This window comes from Scyliorhinus torazame, chromosome 16, assembly GCF_047496885.1.
Source record: "Scyliorhinus torazame isolate Kashiwa2021f chromosome 16, sScyTor2.1, whole genome shotgun sequence".
Classification (NCBI taxonomy): domain Eukaryota; kingdom Metazoa; phylum Chordata; class Chondrichthyes; order Carcharhiniformes; family Scyliorhinidae; genus Scyliorhinus; species Scyliorhinus torazame.
In genome coordinates, this window is record NC_092722.1 from 99,026,428 (window position 1) to 99,042,663 (window position 16,236).

Sequence of the window (16,236 nt, forward strand, 5' to 3'; positions counted from 1 at the left end):
GAGAGAGAGGGGGGGCGGCGAGAGAGAGGGGGGGCGGCGAGAGAGAGGGGGGGCGGCGAGAGAGAGGGGGGGCGGCGAGAGAGAGGGGGTGGCAAGAGAGAGAGGGTGGCAAGAGAGAGAGGGGGCTCTGCATCTTTATTGGGTTCTTAATCTTTGAAACAAGAGGTTGGGACGCAGGACTCACACCTCCAGATGTTGCTGCGTTTTCATTAACATTTGGAGATTTTCATTGCGAAACTGGAGGTTTTCCTCTTGCAATCGAATGATGCTGTTCTTAGCGATTGCTAACTGTGGGGGGCAGAGAAAAACAGGGAGAGTTACAATTTAGCACAACTTTCTTATTCTATTTGTATGTTATGTGCTCTCACTGTGCATTGCTGATCTTTGCACTCCCACAACTTCAGTTTTGCGTCGTCATGTAAATCTGGATGTGGAGCTCCATGAACTGCAGTGTGCAGAAGAAACAGAGTCCACATACAGCCCAGGTTCAGCACATTAAATCTGACTTATCAGCACTTCATTTAGAAACTTTCAGCTTGGTGTGCAAGCATACAAATACACCAAGATTACATCTGAACTCCAAGAGGATAAAGCACACTGCACCAAGACTTCTCCTGTGTACTCTGGGGTTCTGGAGTAATCCTGTTCTAACATAGGCCAGTATCACCCTGGAGCACAGGAGTAATCCTGGTGTAGTGTCAAACTTTACCACCTGGTGTAATCCCAGTGTGGGGCAGAATGCACTGGTATGACTATAACCCAGCATGTTTCCACAGCTCTGAATAACACAGGAGAGCTGAATGATGGAGACAGAAGTCAATGCCTCAAATATCGGATAGTGAAAATATCAACCAACTTTCCATTTTCACTGGTTAAAATATTGCCCTTAGGTATGGCTGAAAGTTTGAAATATTTTAAAAAGTAGAGGAAGTGAATGAAACAAATTTAAAAGCACTACCTCTTCAATGAGTTTAGAGTTGGCCTTCTCAAGTGAATCAACTCTGCCTTGCAGGCTGCCAACCGTTGAACTGAAAGTTAGAAAGACAGATTTGCAATAACATATTGGTTGAAATAAACCAAGATTATACTCAGTATGGACTAAAAAAGACAAATCAATAGTAATAATTTATCAGCACTTTAAACCATGGAGTAACCTTAGTAAATCTATCGTGGAGGCTTGGGCCCCAATGCCCAGAATGTTCCAAAACTTTTCCTGAAAATCATAGCAAGTATGCACTGAGAGCGGGTGAAAATTAATATTCTTTCCCCTTTGTACAGCCAATATCACCAGCACCCTCACGCCCAGAGAACACACTGCCAATGCTCTCCACAGATCTCGGGGCACACTGTCAACCCTCCACCCCCACAGCAACAGTCACACTGTCAACACCCACCCTCTGCACCACAGTCACACTGTCAACACCCCCATCCAGCTAGTCACATTGTCAACACCCCCCACCCCCACAGCAAGTCACACTGTCAATACGCACTTCTGCACTAGTCACACCGTCAGCACCCCCATCCAGCTACAGTCACTGTTAGCACCCCCATCCAGCTACGGTCACACTGTTAATACGGCCCCACCCAAACCACCCAGCAACAGTCACACTGTCAATACCCACCTCCGCACTACAGTCACACTGTCAGCACCCCCATCCAGCTACAGACACACTGTCAACACCTCCCACCCCCACAGCAAGTCACACTGTCAATACCCATCCTCTGCACTACAGTCACACTGTCAGCACTCTCATCCAGCTAGTCACACTGTCAGCACCCACCTCTTGTAGCCACGTAAAATGGCTGCGTCCCGATTAATTTGGCCAAAACCCGATTTGAAATGGCTAACCGGAAAGGCTGCTGGGAAAAAGCAGGTAACAAGACAGAAACGGACAGCTGCAGACAGAATAGCATATTCGGCTCTGGGGAAGTTGGCCCAGATCGATACTCAGGGCTATTAACAGCCATTCCACCCAGACATCTACAGTCTAATCAGCTATTCCCGGGAACAATTGCAACATATTAGCAATTGAATTTGGCCAGACCTGTCGGCGCCTGCAATGGCCGAAACAAAGGCAGGTGAACGACCACCCCCCGATCGGGGAATCGCCTCACAATTGGACGTATCGAACCCAGTGATTGGGAACAGGTCCAATCACTTGGGACTCAGTGTCAAGGGCCGCCCCGGGAGGCGGGAAGCCCCTGGGCCCTATAAAGTGAGGGGCCAAGTTCAGATCTCTCTCTCTCTCTCTCTCTCTCTCTCTCTCTCTTCTTCGCCTGCTCGAGACCTTCGCAAGAACAGCAACCGGCAACTGTAAGTTTGAATCCAGCGATCGCTATCCGGTAAAGACTCCTAGCCATCGACCTGTAGCAGCCTTTTGAATCCCGCAGGCCAGATCCGATTGGATAAGCCATTCGTTTCCCTGACCTGGTGGGCTCTTCCTAAAGTTAAGTATTGGCCAGTAGTGATAGGTTTATTATATAGATAGTAGGATTATTGTGTAAACATTACTTGTTGTATATAATAAATAACCGTTGATTTCAATCTTAATTGAAAGTGCTGACTTATTAATCATAACCTGAACTTGAACCACGTGGCGGTATCAGAAAGATACCTGGCGACTCGTGAGCAAAGGTGACGTAATCAGAGCTAATAAACTAAGGCTAAAAAGCAACACTCTGCACTAGTCACACTGTCAGCACTCCCACCCAGCAGGTCACACTGTCAATTCCCACCTCCGCACTAGTCACACTGTCAGCATCCACCTCTGCACTAGTCACACTGTCAGCACTCCCACCCAGCTAGTCACACTGTCAACACCCTCCACCCCCACCCACCCAGTCAGCACTCCCACCCAGCAGCTGTCACACTGCCAATACCCACCTCCGCACTAGTCATACGGTCAGCACCCCCATCCAGCTAGTCACACTGTCAATTCCCACCTCCGCACTAGTCACACTGTCAGCATCCACCTCTGCACTAGTCACACTGTCAGCACTACCACCCAGCTACAGTCACACTGTCGACACTCTCCACCCCCACCCACCCAGCAACAGTCACAGTCAGCACTCCCACCCAGCAACAGTCACACTGCTAATACCCACCTTCACACTACAGTCACACTGTCAGCATCCCCATCCAGCCTGTCAATACGCCCCCACCCAAACCACCCAGCAACAGTCACGCTGTCAATAAACATCCCCCGGCCAAGCTACAGTTATACTGTCAATACCCCACCCTCCGCTAAACTGCAGTCTTGCTGTCAATAATGCCCCAGTGAAGCTAGTCATGCTGTCAATAATTCCCCCCCACGAGCTACATTTATGCCGCCAATAGCCACCCCTGCTGAGCTAGTTCACGGTCATTATTCCCCACCGAGCTACAGTAACGATGTCAATAAACCTCCCCCCACCGAGCTCAAATTATACTGGCAATAACCCCACCCGGTGAGTTAGTCACGCTGTCAATAACACCCCCCACCAAGCTAAAATCATGCTGTCAATAACCCCTCCCGCCGAGCTACAGTCAGTAGCTCCCCCACCGAGCTTAAATCATGCTGTCAATAACCCCACCCCCGAGCTACAGCCACATTGTCAATACCCCCCCCCCCCCCCCCACGAGGTACAGTAGCACTGCCAAAACCCCTCTCGAGCTACAGTCACTGTTAATGCCAGTGTCCTCCTGGTCAAGGTAGTCACACTGTCAGTACACCCTCCCCGAGCTACAGTCACACTGTCAATGCCCCCCCCCCCCCCCCCCCAGCTGCAGTCACACTGTCAACACCCTACCTCCGAGCTACAGTCATACTGTCAATACCCTCCCCGACCTACAGTGACACAGTCAATATCTCCCCACCCCCTCCAAGCTATGGTCACACTGCCAATATTGTGCCCCGAGCAAGTCAGTTAATACCCCCAAGCTACAGCCACTGTCAATACACCCCCCCCCCCCCCGAGCTACAGCTACACTGTCAATATCCTCACCCTGAGCTAGTCACATTGTCAATAACCTCCCCCCACACCCCCAGGTGACTGTCACACTATCAATATCCCCCGAGCTACAGCCACAGTCCATACCCCCCCCCCCCCCCCAGCTACAGCCACAGTCAATACCACCCCCCCCCCCCCCCCCCCCCCGACCTACAGCCACACAAGTTAATACCCTCCCCTTTCTTATGGCACTTTTCCGTGAGAGTGTACAGGAGATGCAGCACCTGATCATTTACCTCCTCCCTTCTTACCACCCAAGGCCCCAAACTCTCCTGCCAAGTGAAACAATGATTTATTTGTACTTCTTTCAATTTAATATACGGTATTTTCTGTTTACGACATGGTCTGCTCTACCCTAAGGAGACAAAACAGAGGCTGGCAACTGCTTTGTGGAACATCTCTCTTCAGTCCACAAGCAGGACCCTCACCTAACAGTGACCTGTCATATTAATTTTCTACTTGGCTCTCACTCTGCCCCTCTGTCCTTGGGCTGCCGCAGTGTTCCAGTGAAGCGCAACCCAAGCTCAAACAGCCCCTCATCGCTCCGATGGGCACTTCACAATCTTCCAGTTCAACAAATTTAGATTATAACCTCTGGCCCCATTCAGTTTCTTGTTTTTTTCAATGCTGATTCGGTTTTGTCTCATTTCCTGAATCCTTCACTTTGAATTCAGACAGCTGAGATCCTGCCATTCACACCTCATCTAAACACATCATTTGTTTCTTTACTTTATCTGTTACCATGAAACCTTTTGAATTTTAATCTCTCCTGCCCTCCACCCAATCACAGACATCCCCTTTCGTCCTTTCTGTGCCCTCCCCTTACTCTAAACCTATTATTTCTATCTTTCCTCAGTTCTGATGGAAGGTCCATCTTCACAGATGCTGCCTGATCTGCTGGACATTTCCATCATTTCCTGTTTTTCACTCTTTGCCCCCTTTTCCTCCAACCACTATCTAAATTATTTAATGTTCCATTACAAGTTCATAACTGAAATCAGAATATCCTTCACAATATTCCATTTTTTGACTGGCGTGTGAATTTATTCCCAAGTTCAAATTCCGCTTCATATGGTTGCAGCCCTTTAAAAACAAAAGCCTCAATGTACAAAACAGATAGGGCTCCTTCCTCCAGCATAAGGCACCGATCAAATATTCAGATAGGAACCTACGTCAGCTGCCTGTTGAGTTCTTCCACATAGTTCTTCTGATCCAGCATTGCCACGATCTGTCCATCTCTGAATGAAAGACAGAATTCAGAGAACATCAGAGAAACAAACACAAAATACTAACTCTAACCATTAGTTTTACAATGTAATGCAGAAAGAGTTCAAACTGAACGCCATATCCAACCATACGACATTGATGTAACATCTCACAATGTTTCAGCACCGACTCCACAAGAGCTGTCCATAGTAATGAAGCATAAATTGGGACAGTCCTCTCAATGCCTCATGGCAGAGAAATTAACTGCAATACTGGACTGCTGCAGGTCAATGCCTCAGAAATCCACTATCACAACCAGGCTATATGCAAGGATATTCTCTTCTGGATCGGCGCAGGGCCTAGATGAGTCAGGCCAACGGGCGGGTCAGCGATTCGCTCGGGCCATTGTGTGGGTCAGCGATTCACCTGGGTCAGTGTGTGGGTCAGCAATTCACTCGGGCCAACGTGTGGGTCAGCGAATCACCTGGACCTGGGTCATTGTCTGTCTCATTGATTGAGACATCTTCACCACCAAGGAAGTTACAGACAGTTTCCTTGTGCCAGTTTCTTCCTACTGAGAACCATTCCTATCATCCCCAAATTGTCATTCGTAAGTTGGGTTTGATGTATTACCTTTCAAAGCACCCGCTGCTGTCATTATCATTCTTTAGGTACAAGGAAAAGTCAATGACTCCAACCTGTGGATGAAATGAGAACATGTTGAGACGGACTTTGACTTGTACCCAAGTCTTTGACTTGTACTCAAAGATTCCACCTACCACTAGAATTCAGTGCACAGTATTTCCCTCTACAAAGTTTTCACTTCTCTCCTGAAGGTAGTATGTATGCTGGGTTACTGTACACTCCTGTGAATCCGCCACGTGGGCTGGACAGTTGATTTCTAGCAGCTTATTCAAGCAGGGATTAGATAGAAGTCAAAGCTGAGCCCCATTTCATCCTCAGCTAAGACCAGTGTGTGTTTCTTTTAAAAAAAAACATTTAGAGCACCCAATTCTTTTTTCCAAATTAAGGGACAATTTAACGTGGTCAATCTACCTAACCTGCACATCTTTTGATTGTGGAGGTTAGACCCATGTAGACACGGGGAGAATGTGCAAACTCCACACGGACAGTGACCCAGGGCCGGGATCGAACCCGGGTGCACCGGTGTGTGTTTCAATGTGTCTGCTAGAAAATAGATAATCAAGTAAATTATATTTGTACGTATTAGGAATAAGATATAGCTTTAAGTTGCAACTTTAAGTTTACTTTATATATTTTATTCGTGAGTTGAAAACTGAAACCTGGGTCCAGTTTAATTTTTTAGTGGAGACAAGCAGGTCTGGAGCTTTTTGCATAGCTACATATTTAATGAGGCTTTACGACTAAACGTAATTTAGGGAAGCTAAAACACAAGTAGAGAAAGACTGTGATTCATGTTGCCTAGCAACAAGTGTCGAGAGAGGGGACCTACCGAGACAGAATAGCAGTTTTTAGTTCAGTTAGTGATTATGTTCCAAGGTGAAGGGAGCAACTTGATTCTCTCTAACTGGACAGATATACTAGCAGATTGGAAAATAAGTCTTAGATGAGTTGCTCTAAAGTTAAAGTAACAGTGAATGTCCAGTGAGTCATCAACAATCACCTTCAGGAACTGTCCCCCAGTGAGAGTCAGCACCTTCAGGAACTGTGTCCCAGTGAGAGTCAGAACATCCAGGGACTGTCCCCCAGTGAGAATCAGCACCTTCAGGAACTGTGACCCAGTGAGAATCAGCACCTTCAGGAACTGTGACCCAGTGAGAGTCAGCACCTTCAGGAACCTTCAGTAGAAAGAAGTTGAACCGTGACGCCACAGCCTGCAGGTAAGGGATTGGCTGGTGACTGGTAAGTAGTTTTTCTTTTATTTTCCCTCAGGTGTTATCGTGCAGGGCGCAGAGGTTGCTGAGTGAGTGCTTGCTGAGAAGGGGAGTGAATAACAGGTAAGTCTTTCTTTCATTTTCTTTTTTTATCTAGGGGGATTATCATATGGCAGGGAAGGTTGTGCAATGTTCCTCCTACAGAGTGTTTGAGGTGAGGGACGCCGACAGTGTCCCTGCTGATTTCATCTGTGGGAAGTGCACCCATCTCCAGCTCCTCAGAAACCGCGTTAGGGAACTGGAGCTGGAGGAACTTCGGATCATTCGTGAGGCAGAGGTGGTCATAGATAGAAGCTTCAGGGATGTAGTTACTCCGAAGAATCAAGGTAGACGGGTGACGGTGAGAGGGGCTGGGAGGAAGCAGTCAGTACAGGGATTCTCTGTGGTTGTTCCCCTTAGTAACAAGTATACCTCTTTGGATACTGTTGGAGAGGACAATTTACCAGGGGTAAGCCATGGGGTGCAGGTCTCTGGCACAGAGTCTGTCCCTGTTGCTCAGAAGGGAAGGGGGGAGAGGAGTAGAGCATTAGTCATTGGAGACTCCATAGTAAGGGGGATAGATAGAAGATTCTGTGGGAACGAGAGACACTCGCGGTTGGTGTGTTCCCTCCCAGGTGCCAGGGTGCGTGATGTCTCGGATCGTGTTTTCGGGATCCTTTTTAAAAAATATATATATTTTATTGAAAATTTTTTCTAACCAACATTTTTCGCCCTTACAAAACAAACGGAACAATAACAAAATAGAATTTTTTAACAATACACAAGTAACAATGTTTTCGGGATCCTTAAGGGGGAGGGGGAGCAGCCCCAAGTCGTGGTCCACATAGGTACCAACGACATAGGTAGGAAAAGGGATAGGGATGTAAGGCAGGAATTCAGGGAGCTAGGGTGGAAACGTAGATCTAGGACAAACAGAGTTATTATCTCTGCGTTGTTACCCGTGCCACGTGATAGCGAGATGAGGAATAGGGAAAGAGAGGAGTTGAACGTGTGGCTACAGGGATGGTGCAGGAGGGAGGGTTTCAGATTTCTGGATAACTGGGGCTCATTCTGGGGTCGGTGGGACCTCTACAAACGAGATGGTCTACACCTGGACCAGAGGGGTACCAATATCCTGGGAGGGAAATTTGCTAATGCTCTTCGGGAGGGTTTAAACTAGTTCAGCAGGAGCTTGGGAACCTGAATTGTAGCTCCAGTATACAGGAGGTTGAGAGTAGTGAGGTCATGAGTAAGGTTTTAAAGTTGCAGGAGTGTACCGGCAGGCAGGAAGGTGGTTTAAAGTGTGTCTTCTTCAATGCCAGGAGCATCCGGAATAAGGTGGGTGAACTTGCGGCATGGGTTGGTACCTGGGACTTCGATGTTGTGGCCATTTCGGAGACATGGATAGAGCAGGGACAGGAATGGTTGTTGCAGGGGCCGGAGTTTAGATATTTCAGTAAGCTCAGGGAAGGTGGTAAAAGAGGGGGAGGGGTGGCATTGTTAGTCAAAGACAGTATGGCAGTATGGGTGGCAGAAAGGACGTTTGATGAGGACCCGTCAATTGAGGTAGTATGGGCTGAGGTTAGAAACAGGAAAGGAGAGGTCACCCTGTTAGGAGTTTTCTATAGGTCTCCGAAAAGTTCCAGAGATGTAGAGGAAAGGATTGCAAAGATGATTCTGGATTGGAGCGAAAGCAACATGGTAGTTGTTATGGGGGACTTTAACTTTCCAAATATTGACTGGAAACGCTATAGTTAGAGTACTTTAGATGGGTCCGTTTTTGTCCAATGTGTGCAGGAGGGTTTCCTGACACAGTATGTAGATAGGCCAACAAGAGGCAAGGCCGTGTTGGATTTGGTACTGGGTAATGAACCAGGACAGGTGTTAGATTTGGAGGTAGGTGAGCACTTTGGTGATAGTGGCCACAATTCGATTACGTTTACTTTAGTGATGGAAAGGGATAGGTATATACCGCAGGGCAAGAGTTACATGTGGGGGAAAGGCAATTATGATGCGAGAAGGCAAGACTTAGGATGCATCGGATGGAGAGGAAAACTGCAGGGGATGGGCACAATGGAAATGTGGAGCTTGTTCAAGGAACAGCTACTGCGTGTCCTTGATAAGTATGTGCCTGTCAGGCAGGGAGGAAGTGGTCGGGCAAGGGAACCGTGGTTTACTAAGGCAGTCGAAACACTTGTCAAGAGGAAGAAGGAGGCTTATGTAAAGATGAGACATGAATGTTCAGTCAGGGCGCTCGAGAGTTACAAGTTAGCTAGGAAGGACCTAAAGAGAGAACTAAGAAGAGCCAGGAGGGGACATGAGAAGTCTTTGGCAGGTAGGATCAAGGATAACCCTAAAGCTTTCTACAAATATGTCAGGAATAAAAGAATGACTAGGGTAAGAGTAGGACCAGTCAAGGACAATAGTGGGAATTTGTGCTTGCAGTCCGAGGAGATAGGAGAGGTGCTAAATGAATATTTTTCGTCAGTATTCACACAGGAAAAAGACAATGTTGTCGAGGAGAATACTGAGATTCAGGCTACTAAACTAGAAGGGCTTGAGGTTCATAAGGAGGAGGTGTGAACAATTCTGGAAAGGGTGAAAAATAGATAAGTCCCCTGGGCAGGATTGGATTTATCCTAGGATTCTTTGGGAAGCTAGGGAGGAGATTGCTGAGCCTTTGGCTTTGATCTTTAAGTCATCTTTGTCAATAGGAATAGTGCCAGAAGACTGGAGGATAGCAAATGTTGTCCCCTTGTTCAAGAAGGGGAGTAGAGACAACACCGGTAACTATAGACCAGTGAGCCTTACTTCTGTTGTGGGCAAAATCTTGGAAAGGTTTATAAGAGATAGGATTTATAATCATCTGGAAAGGAATAATTTGATTAGACATAGTCAACACGGTTTCGTGAAGGGTAGGTCGTGTCTCACAAACCTTATTGAGTTCTTTGAGAAGGTGACCAAACAGGTGGATGAGGGTAAAGCAGTTGATGTGGTGTATATGGATTTCAGTAAAGCGTTTGATAAGGTTCCCCACGGTAGGTTACTGCAGAAAATATGGAAGCATGGGATTCAGGGAGATTTAGCAGTTTGGATCAGAAATTGGCTAGCTGGAAGAAGACAAAGGGTGGTGGTTGATGGGAAGTATTCAGACTGGAGTCCAGTTACTAGTGGTGTACCACAAGGATCTGTTTTGGGGCCACTGCATTTTTATAAATGACCTGGAGGAAGGCGTAGAAGGATGGGTGAGTAAAGTTGCAGATGACACTAAAGTCGGCGGAGTTGTGGACAGTGCGGAAGGATGTTGCAGGTTACAGAGGGACACAGATAAGCTGCAGCGCTGGGCTGAGGGGTGGCAAAAGGAGTTTAATGCAGAAAAGTGTGAGGTGATTCATTTTGGAAGGAATAACAGGAAGACCGAGTACTGGGCTAATGGTAAGATTCTTGGCAGTGTGGATGAGCAGAGAGATCTCGGTGTCCATGTACATAGATCCCTGAAAGTTGCCACTCAGGTTGAGAGGGTTGTTAAGAAGGCATACGGTGTGTTAGCTTTTATTGGTAGAGGGATTGAGTTTCGGAGCCATGAGGTCATGTTGCAGCTCTACAAAACTCTGGTGCGGCCGCATTTGGAGTATTGCGTGCAATTCTGGTCACCGCATTATAGGAAGGATGTGGAAGCATTGGAAAGGGTGCAGAGGAGATTTACCAGAATGTTGCCTGGTATGGAGGGAAGATCCTATGAGGAAAGGCTGAGGGACTTGAGGCTGTTTTCGTTAGAGAGGTTAAGAGGTGACTTAATTGAGGCATACAAGATGATCAGAGGATTGGATAGAGTGGACTGTAAGAGCCCTTTTTCCTCGAATGGTGATGTCTAGCACGAGGGGACATAGCCTTAAATTGAGGGGATATAGATATAAGACAGATGTCAGAGGTAGGTTCTTTACTCAGTGAGTAGTAAGGCTGTGGAATGCCCTGCCTGCAACACTAAGGGTATTCAAATGGTCATTGGATAGACATATGGACGATAAGGGAATAGTGTAAATGGGCTTTAGAGTGGTTTCACAGGTCGACGTAACATCGAGGGCCGAAGGGCCCGTACTGCGCTGTAATGTTCTATGTTCTAACTGTCCCTCAGTGAGAGTCAGCACCTTTAGGAACTGACTCCTATCGAGAGTCAGCACCTTCAGGAACTGTGTCCCAATGAAACTCAGCACCTTCAGGAACTGTCCCCCAGTGAGAATTAGCACCTTCAGGAACTGTCCCCCAGTGAGAGTCAGCACCTTCAGGAAATATGTCCCAGTGAGAGTCAGCACCTTCAGGAACCGTCCCCCAGTGAGAATCAGCACCTTCAGGAACTGTTTCCCAGTGAGAGCCAGCACCTTCAGGAACTGTGTCCCAGTGAGAGTCAGCACCTTCAGGAACTGTGTCCCAGCGAGAGTCAGCACCTTCAGGAACAGGCCCTCAGCGAGACTCTGCACCTTCAGGAACTGTGTCCCAGTGAGAGTCAGCACCTTCAGGAACAGGCCCTCAGCTAGAGTCAGCACCTTCAGGAACTGTCCCCCAGTGAGAATCAGCACCATCGGGAACTGACTCCCAGTGGGACTCAGCACCTTCAAGAACTGTCCCCCAGTGAGAGTCAGCACCTTAAAAACTGCGTCCCAGTGAGTATCAGCACCTTCTGGAATTGGGTAGCACAAGTGGATAGCACTGTGGCTTCACAGGGCCAGGGTCCCGAGTTCGAGTCCTGGCTTGGGTCACTGTCTGTGTGGAATCTGCATGTTTGCCCCGTGTTTGCGTGGGTTTCCTCCGGGTGCTCCAGTTTCCTCCCAGTCCAAATACAAGCAGGTTAAATTGCCCTTAGTGTCGAAAAAAGGTTAGGAGGGGTTATTGGGTTACGGGGATAGGGTGGAAGTGAGGGCTTAACTGGGTCGGTGCCGACTCGATGGGCCTAATGGCCTCCTTCTCCACTGTATGCTCTATGTCCCCCAGTGGGAGTCAGCACCTTCAGGAACTGTCCCCCAGTGAGAGTCAGCACCTTCAGCAACTGTCCCCCAGTGAGAACCAGCACCTTCAGGAACTGACTCCCAGTGAGAATCAGCACCTTCAGGAACTGTGTCCCAGTGAGAGTCAGCACCTTCAGGAACTGTGTCCCAGTGAGAGTCAGCACCTTCAGGAACTGCGTCCCAGTGGCACTCAGCACCTTCAGGAACAGTCCCCCAGTGAGAATCAGCACCATCGGGAACTGACTCCCAGTGAGAGTCAGCACCTTCAGGAACTGTGTCCCAGTGAGAGTCAGCACCTTCAGGAACTGTGTCCCAGCGAGAGTCAGCACCTTCAGGAACTGTGTCCCAGCGAGAGTCAGCACCTTCAGGAACTGTGTCCCAGTGAGAATCAGCACCTTCAGGAACAGGCCCTCAGCTAGAGTCAGCACCTTCAGGAACTGTCCCCCAGTGAGAGTCAGCACCTTCAGGAACTCTCCCCCAGTGGGACTCGGCACCTTCAAGAACTGTCCCCCAGTGAGAGTCAGCACCTTAAAAACTGTGTCCCAGTGAGTATCAGCACCTTCTGGAATTGGGTAGCACAAGTGGACAGCACTGTGGCTCCACAGGGCCAGGGTTCCAAGTTTGAATCCTGGCTTGGGCCACTGTCTGTGTGGAATCTGCATGTTTGCCCCGTGTCTGCGTGGGTTTCCTCCGGGTGCTCCAGTTTCCTCCCAGTCCAAAGACAAGCAGGTTAAAAAAAGGTTAGGAGGGGTTATTGGGTTACAGGGATAGAGTGGAAGTTAGGGCTTAACTGGGTCGGTGCAGACACGATGGGCCTAATGGCCTCCTTCTGCACTGTATGTTCTATGTCCCCCAGTGTGAGTCAGCACCTTCAGGATCTGTCCCCCAGTGAGAGTCAGCACCTTCAGGAACTGTCCCCCAGTGAGAGTCAGTACCTTCAGGACCTGTCCCCCAGTGAGAGTCAGCACCTTCAGGACCTGTCCCCCAGTGAGAGTCAGCACCTTCAGGAACTGTCCCCCAGTGAGAGTCAGCACCTTCAGGAACTGTCCCCCAGTGGGACTTAGCACCTTCAGGAACTGTCCCCCAGTGAGAGTCAGCACCTTCAGGAACTGTGACCCAGCACCTTCAGGAACTGTGTCCCAGCGAGAGTCAGCACCTTCAGGAACTGTGTCCCAGTGAGAATCAGCACCTTCAGGAACAGGCCCTCAGCGAGAGTCAGCACCTTCAGGAACTGTGTCCCAGTGAGAGTCAGCACCTTCAGGAAGTGTCCCCCAGCGAGAGTCAGCACCTTCAGGAACAGGCCCACAGCGAGTCAGCACCTTCAGGAACTGTCCCCCAGTGAGTGTCAGCACCTTTAGGATCAGGCCCTCAGCTAGAACAAGCACCTTCAGGAACTGGCCCTCAGCTAGAGCCAGCACCCTCAGGAACTGTGTCCCAGTGAGAGTCAGCACCTTCAGGAACCGACTCCCAATGAGTCAGCACCATCAGGACTGTGTCCCAGTTAGTGTCAGCACCTTCAGGAACTATGTGCCAGAGAGAGTCAGCACCTTCAGGAATTGTCCCCCAGTGAGAGTCAGCACCTTCAGAAACTGACTCCCAATGAGAGTCAGCACCTTCAGGAACTGTGTCCCAGTGAGAATCAGCACCTTTAGGAACTGTGTCCCAGTGAGAGTGAGCACCTTCAGGAACTGTCCCCCAGTGAGAGTCAGCACCTTCAGGAACAGGCCCGCAGTGTGAGTCAGCACCTTCAGGAACTGTCCCCCAGTGAGAGTCAGTACCTTCAGGAACTGTCCCCCAGTGAGAGTCAGCACCTTCAGGAACTGTCCCCCAGTGGGACTTAGCACCTTCAGGAACTGTCCCCCAGTGAGAGTCAGCACCTTCAGGAACTGTGACCCAGCACCTTCAGGAACTGTGTCCCAGCGAGAGTCAGCACCTTCAGGAACTGTGTCCCAGTGGGACTTAGCACCTTCAGGAACTGTCCCCCAGTGAGAGTCAGCACCTTCAGGAACTGTGACCCAGCACCTTCAGGAACTGTGTCCCAGCAAGAGTCAGCACCTTCAGGAACTGTGTCCCAGTGAGAGTCAGCACCTTCAGGAAGTGTCCCCCAGCGAGAGTCAGCACCTTCAGGAACAGGCCCACAGCGAGTCAGCACCTTCAGGAACTGTCCCCCAGTGAGTGTCAGCACCTTTAGGATCAGGCCCTCAGCTAGAACAAGCACCTTCAGGAACTGGCCCTCAGCTAGAGCCAGCACCTTCAGGAACTGTGTCCCAGTTAGTGTCAGCACCTTCAGGAACTGTGTGCCAGAGAGAGTCAGCACCTTCAGGAATTGTCCCCCAGTGAGAGTCAGCACCTTCAGAAACTGACTCCCAATGAGAGTCAGCACCTTCAGGAACTGTGTCCCAGTGAGAATCAGCACCTTTAGGAACTGTGTCCCAGTGAGAGTGAGCACCTTCAGGAACTGTCCCCCAGTGAGAGTCAGCACCTTCAGGAACAGGCCCGCAGTGTGAGTCAGCACCTTCAGGAACTGTCCCCCAGTGAGAGTCAGTACCTTCAAGAACTGTCCCCCAGTGAGAGTCAGTACCTTCAGGAACTGTGTCCCAGCGAGAGTCAGCACCTTCAGGAACTGGCCCTCTGCGAGAGTCAGCACCTTCAGGAACTGTGTCCCAGTGAGAGTCAGCACCTTCAGGAAGTGTGTCCCAGCGAGAGCCAGCACCTTCAGGAACTGTGTCCCAGCGAGAGTCAGCACCTTCAGGCACTGTTCCCCAGTGAGAGTCAGCACCTTCAGGCACTGTTCCCCAGTGAGAGTCAGCACCTTCAGGAACTGTTCCCCACTGAGAGTCAGCACCTTCAGGAACTGTTCCCCAGTGAGAGTCAGCACCTTCAGGAACTGTTCCCCAGTGAGAGTCAGCACATAACGAAGCGGAGAAAATGCTTATCTTCAGCTGGCAGAGCTCTTGATCTGCTCCTTTTAAAAAAAAAAAATTTAGAGTATACATTTTTTTTCCCAATTAAGGGGCAATTTTAGCGTGGCCAATCCACCTATCCTGCACGTTTTTGGGTTGTGGGGCTTTGACCCCTCCAGACACGGGGAGAATGTGCAAACTTCACACGGACAGTGACCCACGGCCGGGATCGAACCTGGGACTCGGTGGCGAGGCAGCAGTGCTAACCACTGCACCTCCATGCCGCCCAAGCGCTTCACCTGTTCCAGCAAGTGACAGTGTGACAATAGCCATGTATATCAGGTTGGTTGTATGGTCAGCACAGTGCCACTGCTGCGCCATGGCGCCGAGGACCCGGGTTCGATCCTGGCCCTAAGTTATTCTGTCTTCAGTTTGCACATTCTCCCCTTGTCTACTCCCACAATCCAAATATATGCAGTGTAGGTGGATCGGCCACACTAAATTGCCCCTTAATTGGAAAAATAAATGAAAAAAGATTGGTTGTCACACACCAATATTGAGCTGCCTTACCATGGAATCCAGATCTTCTCCCTTGACACACAGATTAGCATCGATCACATTGAGTCCAACCAGGAGTCCAACAATCACTGCCCCTTCCTCTTCCATCATCACCGCATGATCCTCGTAAAACTCACTGCAACCAAAGCAGAACACAGCATCATGACCTACCAGAGTTCCGGTCAATTTGGATCAGATCATAGTCTGAAGCAGCTTCATAACAATATTTCATTTTTACCAAGTACTCTTGTTAAGATTCCCCCTGTTCTCTCTCCTTCTCCCAAGTGCAGTAACTTGCTGAAGTTTGGTGCTGCCAGTCCTCTACTATCTACCTCCATGCTATTTTTTGCCTGCAAGACCAGACAATACAACCTTGCAGGCTGCTCCACCACCACTCAGTCCTTCCTCCCCCTCACCCAAGGTAGCCATATTCTCAAACTGTCCAAGGTTCTGGATCCCAATCCTATCCCTGCCTACATCAGGGCTCGATTCACTCAGTACCACGTAGGCCTGGAAGTTGGGCCCTGCTCAGTCAGCGGATCATGCTAACTTGCAAATACGGATCTGAAAATGACCCTCAATGGGGCCAGTAGGATGAGTGGTATTGAGTTTCACTGGTCATAGTTACAGGTGAAAGATTTCTCCTGTGTCACAGAATGATAAAACCAGTGAAAAATAGTC

At 49.2% G+C, this 16,236-nt stretch overlaps 1 protein-coding gene across 1 annotated transcript in view; it reads right to left on the minus strand.

The window, feature by feature from the left end:
• The window catches only part of rufy2 (RUN and FYVE domain containing 2), a 187,885-nt gene that overhangs the window by 105,206 nt on the left and 66,443 nt on the right, over window positions 1–16,236 (minus strand). The window contains 5 exon segments of the mRNA XM_072478783.1: window positions 187–288; window positions 959–1,028; window positions 5,163–5,228; window positions 5,830–5,894; window positions 15,568–15,691. Of these exon segments, the coding sequence (XP_072334884.1) occupies window positions 187–288; window positions 959–1,028; window positions 5,163–5,228; window positions 5,830–5,894; window positions 15,568–15,691 (427 nt within the window).